This window comes from Cupressus sempervirens, chromosome 3 (assembly GCF_028749045.1).
Source record: "Cupressus sempervirens isolate cs-2001-9-10 chromosome 3, ASM2874904v1, whole genome shotgun sequence".
In the NCBI taxonomy this organism is placed as follows: Eukaryota; Viridiplantae; Streptophyta; class Pinopsida; order Cupressales; family Cupressaceae; genus Cupressus; species Cupressus sempervirens.
This window is the reverse complement of record NC_143120.1, coordinates 457,743,643-457,760,706: the sequence shown is the minus strand read 5'-3', so window position 1 is coordinate 457,760,706 and position 17,064 is coordinate 457,743,643. Positions and strand designations below refer to the sequence as shown.

The 17,064-nt window shown below is 35.6% G+C and overlaps 1 protein-coding gene across 3 annotated transcripts in view; it reads left to right on the top strand.

Moving 5' to 3' along the window:
• Positions 1 to 17,064, top strand: part of LOC149567066 (binding protein) — a 278,549-nt gene that overhangs the window by 161,155 nt on the left and 100,330 nt on the right. For all 3 annotated transcript variants that reach the window (XM_089820295.1, XM_089820294.1, XM_089820296.1), the window contains 3 exons: positions 9,211 to 9,279; positions 9,445 to 9,918; positions 10,377 to 10,695. In XM_089820295.1, the coding sequence (XP_089676421.1) occupies positions 9,211 to 9,279; positions 9,445 to 9,918; positions 10,377 to 10,695 (862 nt within the window). The remainder of the gene's footprint in view (positions 1 to 9,210; positions 9,280 to 9,444; positions 9,919 to 10,376; positions 10,696 to 17,064) is intronic.

Here is a 17,064-nt window from a genome sequence, read left to right as displayed (position 1 = left end):
CACAGGGGTTTGCGTCCGCGAATGGTCTTCTACTTGGAGCACTTTCTTGAGATCCGTGATGGGACTATTGTGCGCCCTTGCTACTCGAGTTGGCGCTCGAGTCACGCCCTCCTTATCTCCTTGGGGTCTTTCAAAGTTGGTTCACATAGGCTATGTTGCAGATGGATCACCACTTGGCTAGAGACGATCGGATTTGCTGCCTTTGCACTTTATCAGAGACGGAGATTGAGATCCATTTCATCTTTAGATGCCCCATCTACTATGAGATTAGAGGAAGGTTCCACTGCTTATTCAGAGATTGCAGATCTTTTTCAGGCTTCTTCAGTTACCTTGACCAACAATGCTTAGCCCTATACCTCCGTGAGACTTCGCAGCTCCATGACCACACTTTACAGCTCATGTTCCCTTAGAGTCAGGCCTCGGATCAGCTCATCACCGCCTTCTTTTTGTCCATATCACCCTCTAGGAGCATGAAGCGACTGCTAGATACACCTGCCTCGGGACATACTAGATTTGTTAGACTGCATCGTGAATTCATTAGGCAACTACATCCTACTCTTAGTGCTAGTCAGAATCGGGATCAGATCCTTGGTCTTCCTGGGTCCTATCCTTCGGTGACGAATTTCTTTGTTCTGGGAAAGGATATTTAGTCCTCTCGTTTGTTGGTTCTTGTTTCCTTTCTTTGCTTTGCTGCTTGCTCTTTCTTGAACGCCATTTGGTGCTTCTACTGGGTTGCTCTTCTTCCTTGTTGTATCTTCTAGTCCCTTGGACCCTTTGTTGGTCTTTTGTTGGAGATTAATATCATTATTTCATCATATCTTATCTTATCTAAAGGAATTTTTGTTGGAAAATATATAGAAAACCCAAATAATAAAATTTAAAATCTTAAAATCTTGCCGCACATTTTAGGATGAGGTTGGCTGCAAAATGTAGAGAAAACTAGACATGAGATGAATGATGCAAAAAGCCGCAACAATATTTTGGAAAACTCTCATGCTCTAGCCGTTCAAAAATACCACAAGTTTGTAAAAACCAAAATCATCTATTGAAACTGGTGTTAAAAACCTTGAATGACTCCAACTCACAATTCATCAAGAAACTGTAGAAATTGTGTGAGGCACTTTTGGAAATGGCAAAATTTGCAGGATTATCAAGCAAATTTTTTTTCTCAAGTTGGAGAACCGTATTCAAAGAAAAACATATCACATGTTTTTTACTTGGGTAGTCTTCCAAAGGAAAAAAGCAATGCAGTTTTTGTAGTGAACTATGCAATAAAGCAAATGACCGGGATAGTTACCGAATGACAATAGTCACTTGCTAGTTTTCCACATTTTCTTAAAAAAATCACTATTTTATGCAGGAGCATATGTGATTATAAGTGAGAGAATGGGCAGCATAGACATGATATAGGGTATGTAGTAATGATTAGTATCTTGATTGGTTGCAAGACTGTGGTTGATTTTTCAATTTAACATATTCATATAAGATGGTTATGCAATAATCAATAGAAAAAATGATTGAGTGATTGGATATATTCATAGATTGAGGCTTGGTGGTTGAAGGAGATTGGAGTAATTATTTCACAAAAGCATAGAATAAGTATGAAGGAATAATTAGAAAAGAGGATTGAGATGACATTTGAAGATTGGTCAAGGCAATAATTGGTAGATAAGGAACTTCTTGCGTTCCTTTGATATTGATTTAGTTTTTTAATATCAATGGCCTCGTTTGGGTTTGACAAAAGCAAGATAAGCTAGGATGAAAAATGATGTCCAGTGTAGATGGAAGGAGTGTAACAAGCAAGCTAAAGGTGAAGACGTGGAGGAGAATTTTATCCAATGATTAGATAAGGAAAACATATTCCCTAATTTGCGATCATAGATTCTCTGAACTTGGAGCTAGCCAAGAGTATTCACAAAGTGTTGTGTTGGGATTTAGGATGCAATGACAAAATTATTGTTAGATTCAAGTCTATTGGTGGGAAGGAAGAATGTTTCCTTTGCTAGACTCAAGCAAGATGTGTCTAGTTGACTTCTTGATCAAGTTTATAGGTGAATCTTGCAGAGTCTTGGGCTTTGTTTCTTGAGTTCTAAGCTCAATTTTTAGAGTCTTGAGTTTAGACTCTTGATTTGCTTAAAGTGGCTACGCAGTCTTGTAAAGTCAATTCTTTTTTTTCTTCGTATTTTTGCTTTTGTTGACCTATCTTTTGCTTGATGTAAAAGATGATTGTGCATCCCTTCCCAGAACAAAATTTAATAATAATAAAAATTAAAAAAACATAATAATAACATTAATAATATGACACCATCTATTATTACAATGATAATGAAATATTATTAATCGATATAATTAATCAATCTTGAAAATCAATTTGAACATTAAAACAATATTATTAATATTAATATTAATATAATTATAACCATTTAATCAATTATTATAATCAAGACATAACATCAATCCCTATAATTAATAAAAAAAACAATTTCATATAATTCTTACCCATTTAATATCTGTTAAATTGACGATTCTATATATTACTCAATGAACCTATATGATAACAATCCACAAAAAGTCAAAGCTGATATAAGGACTGCCTAAGTGAATAAGATTAATACTATAAGAATTAGTTAGCTATTGAGCATAATATAAATTAATGACTATGAATAGTTGAGCACTAATGGAGACATATATAACTGAGCAACCACTGATAAGCAAGACATCACATGTATTGATAAGGATACCGCCTAAATAAAGTGCCAATATCGATTGACCAAACACCAAATAATAATAGTAGACTGATACTCAAATTATTACAAACACAATAAATTAATGGATGATTACGATGTCAAGAGAAGGTTCGATACTAAGACAGTGATTTATATTATGAAGGGGATCAATATTAGTAAAGAGCACAATAAGTAAATATTTAAGATCAAAATTGAATACACGTCTATTGGAAAGACGCATCTCTTAGTCGTCCCTTGGGCAAGATACATAAGGGGTGTAGACATACAAAACTCAGGAAGAGAGAATAAGATGCTACACTGCAGAAAGTATAGGAAGTGGAGGATTCAGGCACCCGATGTAGATATAGAGATACTCAGAGGCCACATAATATACTTGGGTGTCGACTCAGAGGATAATGCTGCAAAAACATAAAGAGATAGCTTGAGTAACAAACAGCATAGCCTTCAAGTCAGTGACGGCTCAGAGAGAATATATGATGGTTTGGGTTAAAACAATTCAGCATTCACTCAACCATTGAACAAAACAAGTGCGGATAAAGAGATCAGAGAAACTAAGATATATTATCGAACTAAAAAATAAAGAGAATACAGTCAACCTACGTATAAAGATAATAGTCATAATACTATTCTATAGTGAACGACAGTAGAGACTAAGGTGACTGCTGGAAGTTATCAGGAGGAAAAAAGAACATACCATGGGAATAAAAAATTAATATGGTCAGTGTACAGCACATGTACAATCAATTCTTTTGGTGTATCATTGGTCATATAAGGGAATGAGCTCTGACTTTATTGGCAGTAACTTCTCATTAAGGAAGGAAGCAGCTGAGAACATTAAGGAGGAGAAATTAGTATCAGCAATTAATTTAAGTTTGGGAATGCAGAAGGGATCATTTTATCACATTCAGCATTATATATTACTTCAGCAGTTTCTATCAGGCAGCCTATGTCGATAAACATCTACAAAAATATTTCAGAAACCTCTGCATCCATGTCATGTCCCCTTCTCCGCGTTAGTGGCGGCGCCGAGTTAATCTATCTCCGCATCCGGATAGATTAACGACATCAATCAGGATGTTTTACCAGTCACACTGAAATTTAATTTAAAGGCTTATCTGATATTAATTTGGACATTCAGTTATAAAGTCACTTTATGTTTATAAAGTTTTACTTTATAAAGTGACTTAAGTCACTACAGGACGAAACAGTGGTTTTTATCCCACATATCTCATGCCAACTCTTTTCCCTCATTTCAAGGTTATAAAAAGGAGAGCCTACATTGGGATTGTCACCACGAAGTTGATATTAAATGTTCAGATAAGGCTGGTTGCTTGAATGTGACTGGGAGGACGAAAACCCTCAAGGTTGGGAATACCAAGGGAGTTGGATGTAGCCCCAGACTTCCTTAAATTTCTTAATCTCAATGATATGGGCAGTTCGGCAATAACTTTCAGGTGAGTGTACAAGTGAATATTATTTAGAAGTGATTGTGTGTTGGGCGAGTTGAATCTAGGGAAAAGTATACGTTCGGTTGTTTATACTATCTGCTCCTGCGAGTAAACGGGAACAGTATAACTATTACGCAAGGAGATTTTGTTGAGCCGAGCAGGTTTTCAGTGGTGAATCAGAAACAAGTGCCATAAGCCAGAGGTGATTGAGTTACATTGCTCACGTCGGGTCTTTGCAAACGTCCACGCCATTCCCAACGACCACGTATTACCCCGACTGGAGTAGAGCCGCTCACGCATGGAAGGGAGTGGATGAACGAGTGATAGGGTCGACCAAGCCATCTTCCACTTGTGACGTCCCAGGAACAAAGACGCAGTCGGATTCAACTGAATCACATCCACATAGGTCGGGCGAGTGCAGGTGTTTAATTTGGGATTGAAGACGGCAGTTCCAGCTTAGTGCAGCAGCCGGTTATGGAGTGAAGACTAATACACGCAGCAGGTGTACACAGAGGTAATCGGACCAAGGTTATAAAGCCAGTTTAAATCCTTGCACACGTCCCTGAGCATCATCAGATTAACGGGACTGCATTAAATCCCCTATTCCAGTTCTATACAAATCGAAGGTTAGTTCTGAAAATCCTTTGACATTCCTGGAGTCATTAATTAGAAATTAATCTGTATGAACACTGAAATTGGTTTCAAGATATTGTGACTCGAGTTCGACTGGCACATTACTGTAGATGCACATTGTGAACAAATTCTAGACTCAGCTCCAGGCAGTAACGAGTATTAGTATTTAATCTTCATGTTGTAACAATCTGTAGTGACAGATATCGGTCACTTGACAACTGTTTGCTGTAATGTCCTCGTGTATTTTTTTTCCATAGTGCCTGGACTAATAATACAACATTCAGAATTTACAATCAAAGGGGTACTCCAGAAGTTTATGATTTGTTTGGCAAAAGAAAATTAATATTTAAGACTCCTGAAGTGTTCATCAAAGGAAGAAAAATAGATAAGGACAGAACTACCAGAGTTTAACAGTAAATTGCTGTGGGATAGTTGATTAAATTAGTACAATCCATCAGCGGTTGTTTTAGTAACATTAACTGGTTGTTTACGTGCAAAGTAAGGGTCAGAAGCAACACAATTGCTGGAAGGATTAACCAGACACATCGAAAACAACATCAATGCCTTGTGGCACAAATATATATATACAAATCTGAAACTAAAAAAGTAATACCCCGATATTACATACAACAAAGGATTATATGAGAAATAGCATTTCATTCACTAAAAACGTTTATAAGATAATAATATATGCATAGCTCCCATTTCTAAATCAGTAAAATAATGAGCGCCCAAGTTGCCTTGCAGACTGAAATTAGTCATATCAAATATAGTAGAGATCATCCTATTGCACTAAATTCCTATTGCACTAAATACAAATATATAGGGATCAATTCATTTAGCATATACCTATCTGTCAAATCAGAGTTAACTTTGCTATTGGCGTTTGTCTAATTTATAACTGTCCTACAAGTGATCAAGCATATGTATTAGTATAATATTATTCTTGAAATAACATTATCTTATCAATACAAATCTGTAAGTTCCATCATACATTGCAATTTACCATAAATAGAGATTACAAGGTACTTGACCCAAATTTCCAAACTATCTTCCAAATGGGACATTGCAATGATGCCCTTACTACTAATGATCTTGCAGAATTGGGGTAGCAAAAGCAATAAAAGTGGATGCCATGGAGGAAAATGAAGAAGCCTTTGAAGAAACAATCTATCATCATTTTGATAATGACTTACCTTCTAGATTTTTTTCTTGAGGAAAAAATCAGTTGTTATGGCCATTGTTGTAAAGATGATATGGAGGTTGAATTAGTGAAAATTTCTTCTCCCTTAATGTTTGACAAGTGTAGCAAATGTGAAGACATATCTGGGGTTTACATGGGGCCTATGTAATTTGCCCCACTAAAGCATCTTCTAATTTTGCAAACTCTAAACACCTTGACTAAAGGGCAGGCTGATGTAATTTCCACTTCCTTTGGACTGATGATGATATTGTAGTTTTCTTTCGATGTATGTTGAATAATAAATTTCACTTGCGAATAAAAAGGTGTTCAAGACTGATATGACACTAGAAATATTTTCTTCTTTTACTTTTTTTTGCAATAAATGTATTTTGATCTAGATGGTTCGCAAGTACTTCAGTGGAGAGGTATGTGTTTATGTGGCTTGCATGTTTCTGAAGGCATTTAAAGGTTGCTTGGACTAACTTTAAGGACTTCGCAATGGCTTTTTTTGGTCATTGGCCTAAAAGCCCTCTTAGAGTCATTGGGATTTTATAGATATTGTGAAGCGTAATGATGCATTGTCTAGAAAGATAAATCAAATTAAATGGATCTACTCATTTGTGATGAGAATTCAAGTTCATTCACTCCCTTTTTGTTGTCTTTGGCTGCCTGATAAAATATTATCTTCATATTATGTCTTGGTCTTCCTTCACTCCCTTTTTGTTGGCTCTTGGTCTTCTATTGGTGGTTTCTAGTGTTGTTGCAATATTTAAAAATAGGATAAATTATTATAAATTATTATTAAATGCATTATTCATACTTTATAAAAATTTATAGTTTCAAATTTTTTGAGATTAATTAACGAGTTTTTCCATTGAAGGCCTTGCTTTTGTATTGTGATGTTCATTCATGGCGGGAGATCACATACAATTCATATATTCCCAAGGATACTGTTTTATTTAATTGTCTGCTTGTGGGTGATATTTCTATAATTACAATCTTCTATAGTTTGAAAGCCTTCTTCTCATATTTCCTTTTGCAAGTTATCATTCTTGTTAATTCTTCATTATCCTCCAACAATGCCTGTGGACCTACTACATACTGCCAATGCCATGCCTCCTATTATCTTATTGGGCATCCTCGGTTCTTTTGTTTTGTCGTCCCACATGCCCTATGGACTTGCTGCACATTCTCAACTAAAGTATGACTATCGCTTCAACATACCATTCGAGCACCATGATTATGTTGGGGAGATTTGAGCTTTGGTCTCCAAAATGAAAAACAAGTGGCTCTATTTGTTGGTGATGTGAGCTATAGACCCCAAACCCCTAAGGTTTGATAATATCCTAAGAGTTCTGGGTCTCAAACTTGGGAAGATTACCACAGACCTATATACAAATTGGGCAACTCAGGACCAATTGTTGAGTTCGGAAGACCTCTTCTGGCTCTGCAAGACTAAGGGGGATGTTGCATAGGTCATAGAAACTTTGACCGAACAAACTCCTTACAACAAACTATGCTTTTTGTATGGTGTATTCTAATCCTTCTTTCACAATATAACTATGTGCTAGTTTGGAACTCTAAGGTTACCACCTTATTAATGTTAACCGTGCTGCATGGGTACTTGCACCTATACGCTGTGATGCGTACCGGGTGCTTAGTGGAGAGCATCGTAACTAAGGACCTTGATTTAGATTTCTGATTTTTGTTTCCATATCAACTTGCTCTTTATCAAGCTTATTTCAATATGTAATCACAAATCAGTTTGAAATTATGATAAAATGATTGTATGACATTTCAATTTGTGTACTTAATCTTCAAAGTTAAGGTTTGACAGTAAACTTTATTACTGTTCTTGTTTTGGAAACATAATGTCATTAAATTTTCAAATTGTTAACAAAATATTGAATTATATATAGAAAATCGACATAACCAATGCAACCTTGTCAGTATATGATCTGCCATACAAATGTCTGAGAATGTGTTTTATGAAATCCTTGATGCTTTTCTACGAGTATTCCAACATGGCATCTAGAAAAAACATGCAAATAAAACACAAAAGATGTGGAAGTTGATGTCTTTTTGATGTCTTGAGGATGATAAGGAGAGCTAGCTTGTTGCATACCAGTACCTTTATTTGTTAGGCAATAGTCTTTGAATTTAGTCAAGCATGTAATGGTTGAAACTAACATAATGTCATAACTAAGTCAGCACAAAGACTATGCTGAATGCATAAGAGTGGTAGGCTCTACACATACATTTAGAAAACACTAGATGGTTGCAGAATATTGAGTGAGTGTACTTAGTAATCCATTAACATACCTATACACTTATAATGTTAAAACGCTACCTTGCAAGGGGCTTTGTAAGGATTTTGCAGATTCTTGGTTGATTAAATAAACAACAATTTTGAGAAATGTATACCATCCATTAGGAGACGCTTCAATTAAGGTTGATTATGTTGTTAATTTTTTGATCATTGAGATTACAGACCTAATTATGAATTTGGGATAAACTCTAATTGTTATAATACCAAAATTACAATACTTAGACTCGGAAATTGTGAGCCTTTTGGTTGTCTCTTCTCTTTGCTATGGGTTTCTCTACTTTAAATTTTTTTATCCTTTCTGAAGCTTCTGCCACAGGAAGATTAATGTAAAACAGAAAGACATATCAGTTGTCCAGAGGTCATGGTGCTGGAAGACATCCAAGTCGTGATGTCTTCCAATGCTTTACAAGAATGGTTGCTTGGCATATCCAATCTGATCACCAAGAGGCATGAGAGGATATTCATTTTGATCCATACTATAATTGAGCATTGATGATTCATGGGATTTACTGAATATGGGAACAATTATTTACCTTGGATCCATGCAGTAATGCGCTTCCTGGATTGAAAATTGGGCAGTTGCACATTGATAGGAGTGGAGAGGGAGTGGTTGTGTGTCAATAGTGTTGCAGGAGGGCCATCCACTCTCTCTCTCTCTCTCTCTCTCTCTCGCTCACACACACACACACACACACACACACACACACATGTGCGCACACGTGCATATACACACACATGTGCGCACACGTGCATATACACACACATGCACAAATGCTGTAGTTCTAAATCAGCTTTTCAAAATCTAGGGAAATTTCTGTGGTTGTTTTCATACATTTTTGGACTAAATTTCTTTGTGTGACTTCTGTGCAGCTCTGTCAAATGGGCATTCAAGGATTTTCAGTTGCAGATTCTATCACTTGAGGTCTTAAAAGAGGCAGTGTATCCTTCATAAATTTTTATTGAAATTATTTACAGTGAATCTTTGGCTTGATTACGAAGTTTTTCAGATTAGTTTACTTTAGTACAACTTACTTCATATCTTTCAGGGTCTATAACCATATCGCTTTTTTGTATATGCTTCTATTCTTTAACAATTTTTTTCAGATATGGGAATTTGAATAGCTTACAGTTTCTGTTTGAAAGTGAAGGAGTTACTAAATTTTCTGAGATTATTTGTTGGTCAGCATTTGTCCTTCCCGTGCTTGAGTTGCCAGATTCTGATGTATTGGGTATGTCGGAGACTGACCAATCTAAAAATGACAGGGCCCTTTTCCCAGAAGGGTTTTCCACTGGTAGCTCATCTGTAATATTTGAGTGTCCAGAAGGTGCTATGGATGGTGACAATATTAATAAATGGGATTTCCATGTTGCTCACTTGTGTAGAATACTTTGCTCCTTTCTTGTTCCTTCTGGGAATATTGATTCTCTTTCTAGTCAAATTTTTAGCAGTCAAGGTTCCACAGGAGTATCTTTTTCATACTTGGAGCTTGCTACCAGGTGGATTTTGAAGGTTTTGCTTTCAGTGTTCCCTGGAAAATCTGGTTACTCTCATTGGGAGGAAATGCTCATTGATCAGAGGTAATGCTTTTGACCTTAGGTTGCATCACTGTTGATCTGTTTAATTAATATATATTAAAAGTTATAATTATATGCTCAAGAAATTTGTTGTGTTCTTTGCTGAGATTCTATATGTATTCATCTTCTATACATTTCAGAACCGTAGGAGGATCAGGGATTAGTTGAAGTGGGAATTTCTGTCTCTATGGAATTTTTTGTTTCTGGTGTTACTGCTTTGAATTTCAACTGCAAAGCAGATTATTTGCTGGATACGTTCCTTGGATGATTTTATCTATTTTTCAGTCTGTAACAAGTAAATCTCACTGTTGGAAGTTTTGATTATGAAAAAGTCATCCTCAATTGAACTGTTTACTTGTGCGAGCTTGGAGACACCGTGATACCTTGTTGTGATTTGTTGTTTGTTCCTTATTTTTGTGTCAGCATTCCTCTGTTTTCATATAAATTGTCTTCAAACGCAGGATGTTATGTTGCAACTTGCAACATTATATGCTCAATGTGTTCAGAAAGATTCTCGCTTCTTCACCAGCATCCCTTAAATATTTTCGGGAAGGAGTTTGGGACATGCTATTCTCGGAATATTTTTTCTATTTTAAGATGGGCACAGAAGCTTTCGTAAAGGGATTGTCTGCACATTTTTTGGCATCTAATCAATCATCTACTGATTGTAGTTCCTCCAAAAATGATAATTCAAATTTGATCCATATTGAAATTCTTCAGATGGACGTGATCTCATTCATTGAATTTGCAGCAACGATCAACGTTTGCGACAATAACATGGTAACTTTCTTATTAGTCTTGATAGTTTTTTAGTTAACCTTGAAAGAATGAAAACTTCAGATAATGTAAATAATATGATCTTATGCTTTATAATGCTTGTCTAAAGTCATTCAAATGCTAAACAATGGCATCCTTTGGCTCTTATTTTTTCATATTTTGAAACTCAGTACTGTAAAATGATTAAATTGATTTTCTTTTAAAATAATGTTAAGTTTGCCCTATGGGTTTAGGGCAGGCAGCTAGGAACAGTAATTTTCACACTGTTGGTGACAGGCTCTTGGGAAAACTTAAAATTGGTAATTTGGATATGTAGGGATAGGGCTCAAAACTTTAAACTTCACTAATGCAAGCCATATTAGACCCATTCTGTTGGTACAGATCCAAATGCACCCTCATGTGCACCTTGAGTTCTTTCCTAAGATTTGTGCTAATTTTTTCCTAGTAATTTATGATCAAATGATGAGATAGAAGCCAGGGATCTTGTAGATAGATAATTATTGCTTAAAATAAAGCAATTGGGAGCACACATATGGAAGCAGTTTCTATGAAAGCGATACAACCCAATAAAAATGGAAGCATTAGTGCTTGAGAATCAGAGATGCCAAATCAGTTTTGCTAAATATACTTTAGCAAAAATAAGTACAAGAAAAATTACCTATACCTTGAGAGTGGTGAATGGAACAGCTAATACCTTTGTACCCTGTGTGAGTTAGACAATCCACCTGGAAGTAGCAACAAGTAAAGACATTATGATTTTTCTCAAGCTTCTGTTATTTAAATAATTATAGATATTTATGAAGGGGTGGAAAATTAATTAAATCAAGATTTTATAATGTAGATATGGTTTCGTTTGTAGTGCTTCCCTTTCTGCATCTTGATTTTCCGATTCATTGAGCCTTTAATCAAACTTTAGTTTGTGGATCTCATTGAAATTAATATTATATTTACCGTATGAAGCAAAATATACAATAATCATCAAGCTCTCAGTGCGACACGATTTTATGAAAAACATGTCAAAAACCTTGTTTTCTGGAAAATGAGTAAAAAAAGAGAAATATTCATAATTCTAAAACTAAATCATTTCATACTATGAATCTATAATGCTTGACCATTCATCAATGCCAAATGTCAAGATAAACATTACAATTCAAGAGAAAATCATCAAATTAATCTAGAAGAATACTTTGACTTAAGTCTTATAGTTCAATAATGTTTGAAACACGATTCAATCATCATGAGTGTTCTCAATAATCAAATGGATTATCTAAAAATTGTAGATTGTTGGGGTCCTCAGTGGTTGCAAGTAATAGATCTTCAATGATTATTCCAACCAAAACTGGATTCCACTAGCAGTAGAGTGTGTCGTGTCATCCTAATCATCTACATCAAGCTGTGTGGCTCTAGCAAGACCCTGAATCGTCATATCCAAGTCAGCAGACTCAGGTTCCACATCCCAAAGCTTCTTTGCCTACTTCTTGTATTTTGGATCCTTATGTGATAGGAGGTGCAAGTTGTTGTGACAAACACCAAGTCTTCTTCTTTTTTGGAGCATAATTGGTTCCGCTTCACTAAGTGGACAAAGGAGTATGCACTCTGATTTCGCTCAACACTAGATGAGCTAGCAACCTAGAGAGAAAAGAAACTCGATTAAGTGTTAAAATATACATTGCAAATGGCAAATGATAGATAAAAAACATTTAAGAAACTAAAATTAAAAACTTGTGATAGAATCTTTATGGTAAGAGGTTGGACACATAATATTGTCAATGAAGGTACCACCATGTAATACCATCCATTTTGTTTTGATCATTTATAGCAATATGATTTGCATCTTTTGTGAGATGAATAATCCAAATTCTGTCCTAACATTTTCGCCCACCTTTGGATTGTTGAAGATCCTACTGAATGCCCCGTTATACCACTAGCAACTTTAGCATCTCTATAAGGTGCTACTCTGTCCGGAATAGAAAGTACCTCTGGGCTATAATACTTGGGGGAGAGAGCATAGGCTATGAGATGCAAAGGTGTAGTCATCTTGTTCTAGCAGTGAAGAACTATTTCGTACACCTTTTTGTATAAGGTGTCTATAAGATCATTCACTCTCCTTTGAATGATCTAAGATGTGAATTACAAATGATGTTCATGTAAGTTATCTTGTTTTAAGTTGTGTAAATTAAAACTTTTTAAATTTAGCTATCTCTTAATAATAATAAAGTAGGATAGAGGAATGTATTATAACTCACCAATTTGACTTTATCCAGCCTGGTATCCATGGCATCATAGACGTCCCCCAAGCATGGATGATCCATGTTGGCAAACCTAAGCATAGACATGATAGGCTTGATGAATTCTAATGCATAATCCACCTGTGCTCATCAATCATCTATTAGCATGAATGTCGATGGTCTTTGGGTGAGTATCATAGCAATGTTGGAGACATAATTCAGAGCTTATGTGTTGCATTCATGACAAAGTTTGTCATTGATGTCAGCATACACCTTATTCTGTGAAGGATTTCAGAGTTATAGAGGAAGAATTGTTTGGCGCGGTTAATAGTCAATGAGTTATGTTTTGTGCACTTGAAGATAGCTTTAGGAGCCTGTCCTGATGCTATATCTATGTTTGCGAAAAGAGTTTTGCAGTTATGGCTAAGTTATGGGATGTTTTCTAGAAGTTGCTTTCATAGAGAGTTTCTAGAAAGTGGTTATTGGTAAAATGATTATATCTTTTGACAGAGATGTAATTTGGTTAAGCGAGCTTGGAGAAAGGTCAGAGACATGTTGAAGATGCTATGGTGGAGATGGAAAAATCAGATATGCAGGTTGGGCTGACATTTGTAGACAGTTCAACATGTTATTTCCTATTAGCCGACTATTGTAAAATCATTGTGGACAGAGTATAATTGTAACGTAACATGCAATGTAATATCTTAAAGATGTCCTATATTATTAATGCAAATTGGGAAAGCCTCAAGGCCAATTCAATACTTGCTCTAGGACTTGGTATAAAGGAAATGTTGTTTCCTTGGTTGTAATCATCAGTGAGATCATTTTTCTTATGCAAACTTGAAAGTGATATCCAGTGCAGATGGCTATTGTGTATGCAAGCATGAATACGAATATCTATTTGGTCAAAGCAGAGATTGTTGTTGATTGATGTACTCTGAGCTTCAAAGGAACTATATTGGCAAAGTAGTTGCTGTTTAGTTAGCTAAGAGAACTTGGATATGCTTATCCAGAAGATTGTCTAGTGAAGATTGTTTTTGAGGCTATTTATACAATGAGTTCAGTTGTCCTCCTTTCATCTCCTAACAGGGTTGGTACAACTCCTAACTGGGATGGAATCTTCTAACAAGGATTCAAAGTCTCCTAATAGGGACTCATAGGTATTGATTGTATTTCATTGACCCCTAACAGGGTCTATCCTTTCACAAGGAACTCTTATATTAGTACATCATCTTGGGGGCATCATTCCCACCAGGGTTTTACCTTTGATCAAGGGTTTCCCTTGTTAACATATATAGGTGTTATTGTGCATGGTTATCTTTCTATGGTTGTTGAATATAATGTTTACATGTTTCAGAATTATTAAAGATCTTGAGAGTTGTTTTAAGCACATAACTGATTCACCCCCTCCAGCTATCTTGGTGGATTTTACTTTCTAACATCATCATCTAATATCATTGCCTTGAATTTTTGGGCCCTTGTATTTCCAAATGCCCCATTTGTTGCTAATCACCATTTGTGACAATGCTTCCTTCACCCTCTTAAGTCGTCCAAATACAATTGTGTGTGATGCAAAGTGGGTTTTAACCACCTAAAAACATGTTAACAATAAGCTAGTAACACATTTAATTATGTAAAGCATGACAAAATGATATTAAATAGATGAAACTAAATAAATTTAACTTTTTAGTTTTTCTCTCCAATAATTCCAATTTGGAGAAAGTTCTAAAAATTGCTTGTGACATAAGGTGGTTTATCACAAACATTTTAATCTCCACACCCTCATACATTTTCTTTCACCCAATCTATTTGGGTGCCAATGGCTTGCGTCAGCAAATTGGTGGAATGAACAATGCACGACATCCAAAAGATGTGATCATATCTAGCTTCTACCAATGCACCCATAACTTTGCAAAATTTTGTGTTGTTTGTAAGAACTTGGACTACATTATCACTACGCACCGCCTCTATGGAATTAATGAGAATCTGAACAATAAAATCAGTATCTTTTACTTGCCCCTCACAATCAACCACCTTAAAAAAAATTGTCTCTTCGTGGGACACAACAATAGCATTTATTAGATGACTAGTTTTACAATCTCTCTATCCAGACAAAAGATACACCTATTTGAATCCAAGAATCTTTTATGGGTTTTAGTTGGGTCTCTATGTTTTCGCCCTCATTGTGCAATAAGATGGCGCACACATTTTCATATCCAGAGCCATGGTAACTAGAAGGTGCGTTATTTATTGCTTCACCATCTCACTCCAATAAGGTGATCTAACTAAGTTGAATGGAACACCATTTGCAAAGAGGTAACACCCAACTTTTTCATGAGCTATATCTCATAACTTATTTTGAATGCCTTATTTAATGGGCCTATCTTGTGGGTGGTGATTTGTGGTTCTACATCATCATCCTCCTTAGAAGGTATGGACAAGAAATGATGTCCAGAGGTTTAGTGAGTGGGTAGTGTCATTGATTTTTGTTTCCCGCTATAGACACCGTGTTTCCCTTTTGAAAGAATTTTGTCAGCATTTTCTTGTTCTTTTACAAATGCTTCTATTTTCCAAGTGGCAACCCTTTCCTATTCTATCCCTCACACATATTAGTACCTTTACCCCCAGTGCCCAAGAATTGATGTTTGACTTTAGAGTAGGTGCTTCTATATTGTACATTGCAAAAATTACATTTCTAAATGAACCCCCCATCTCCAGTACATTGTGAAATTCTTGTAGTGTCTCCATTAAGAAGACCCTTTATCAATTTTAAATTGAGGCCTCTCCCCAACCACTAAGCTTTGACTACTCATGGTTGCAGTTGCAGTCTGTAACAAAAATGAAAAATAAAACTTTAATACTTCTTCAAAAATTGGAATAAATTTGAAATTTTAGAAAAACTTGAAACAATGTAATAGAAAACTAAAGAAAATGGTTCAAATGCATACCTTCAACACTAATATCTTTCTTTAGGAAAGAACTTGTCACTCCACAATCAATCTCCTTGGATTTTAATCCCTTCACTTCAAACTTGCATCAATGAGAGAGAAAATCAATTTAAAATGAGTTTGAGAACAACTAAAAGGGGTCATTTTAGGGTTTCATGCTAAAGAAAAAATTAAAAAAAACATTTTTTTCCCAATTTTCATGGGTGCACAAACCTTTATTTTTATTGGGTTCGTGCAGATTTGCTTGGGACCGCATAGGATTCACCTTGGGTCTGCGTAGGGCCATTTACGGACCTTGCACCAATTTGGTATGGACTGGTTCATGAATTTGGACCCGGTACAGTCCAGGGGCTGAATGCACAAATTCAGTAATGTACAGGTTTCTTAATTAGCTCATTCTTGGTAAAACTATTTGTCCCATAGTTGCAGGTAAAGACTACAAAATGTTTGACAGGCATAATAGGAAAACAGTTATGCTACTTAAGTTATTTGTCACCGATGATATTCTTCCAGAAGTGCCATTAGGCAAGACCGCAACAAGAAATTGGAGTCAATTGAAGAGTTTCCACGAAATTTCAAATAAAGGCAGAGCTTTCTTCCTTAAGAATATATTGTCAACTATATAATGACAATACATGTTTGCAGAATCATCTCATGAAGATCAAAGACATTCATGATTAATTGGAGGTTGTTGCCTACAAGATGGAAGAAGAAGATATGGTGGCTATCGTGCTGGAAAGTTAGCACCATCCTAAGGGTACTTTTTGAGACTCGACATTTTTTCCATTAATGTTGACTTGGAGTTTGTATTAAAATAACCTTCATGTTTCTTTTTAATGCTCACTATTGTATCTTATTATATCTCTGTAAATATTAGAATGTTTCTAATATTTAGGTGTAGTCTAGAATGGAATGTTTCTATTCTATTCGACTCTCCTCTTTGTATATATAGATCAGTTTGATCTCTGATTAATTCATTCAAGTATTCCGCCATTTACATTTGTAACATGGTATTAGAGCTAGGGTTTAAACCCTCTGTGCAAATCGACTGAAAAATTGTGTCTTCAGCTACTGGCGTTCTTGAAAAATCATGGATTTGTTTTCGGCCAATTTTTTTTCTTGGAAACCCATGGCTTAGTTTGTAAATCACAAGTCTGAAGGTCGTTTTTTCAAATGTGGAGGTCGTTTTTTCAAAT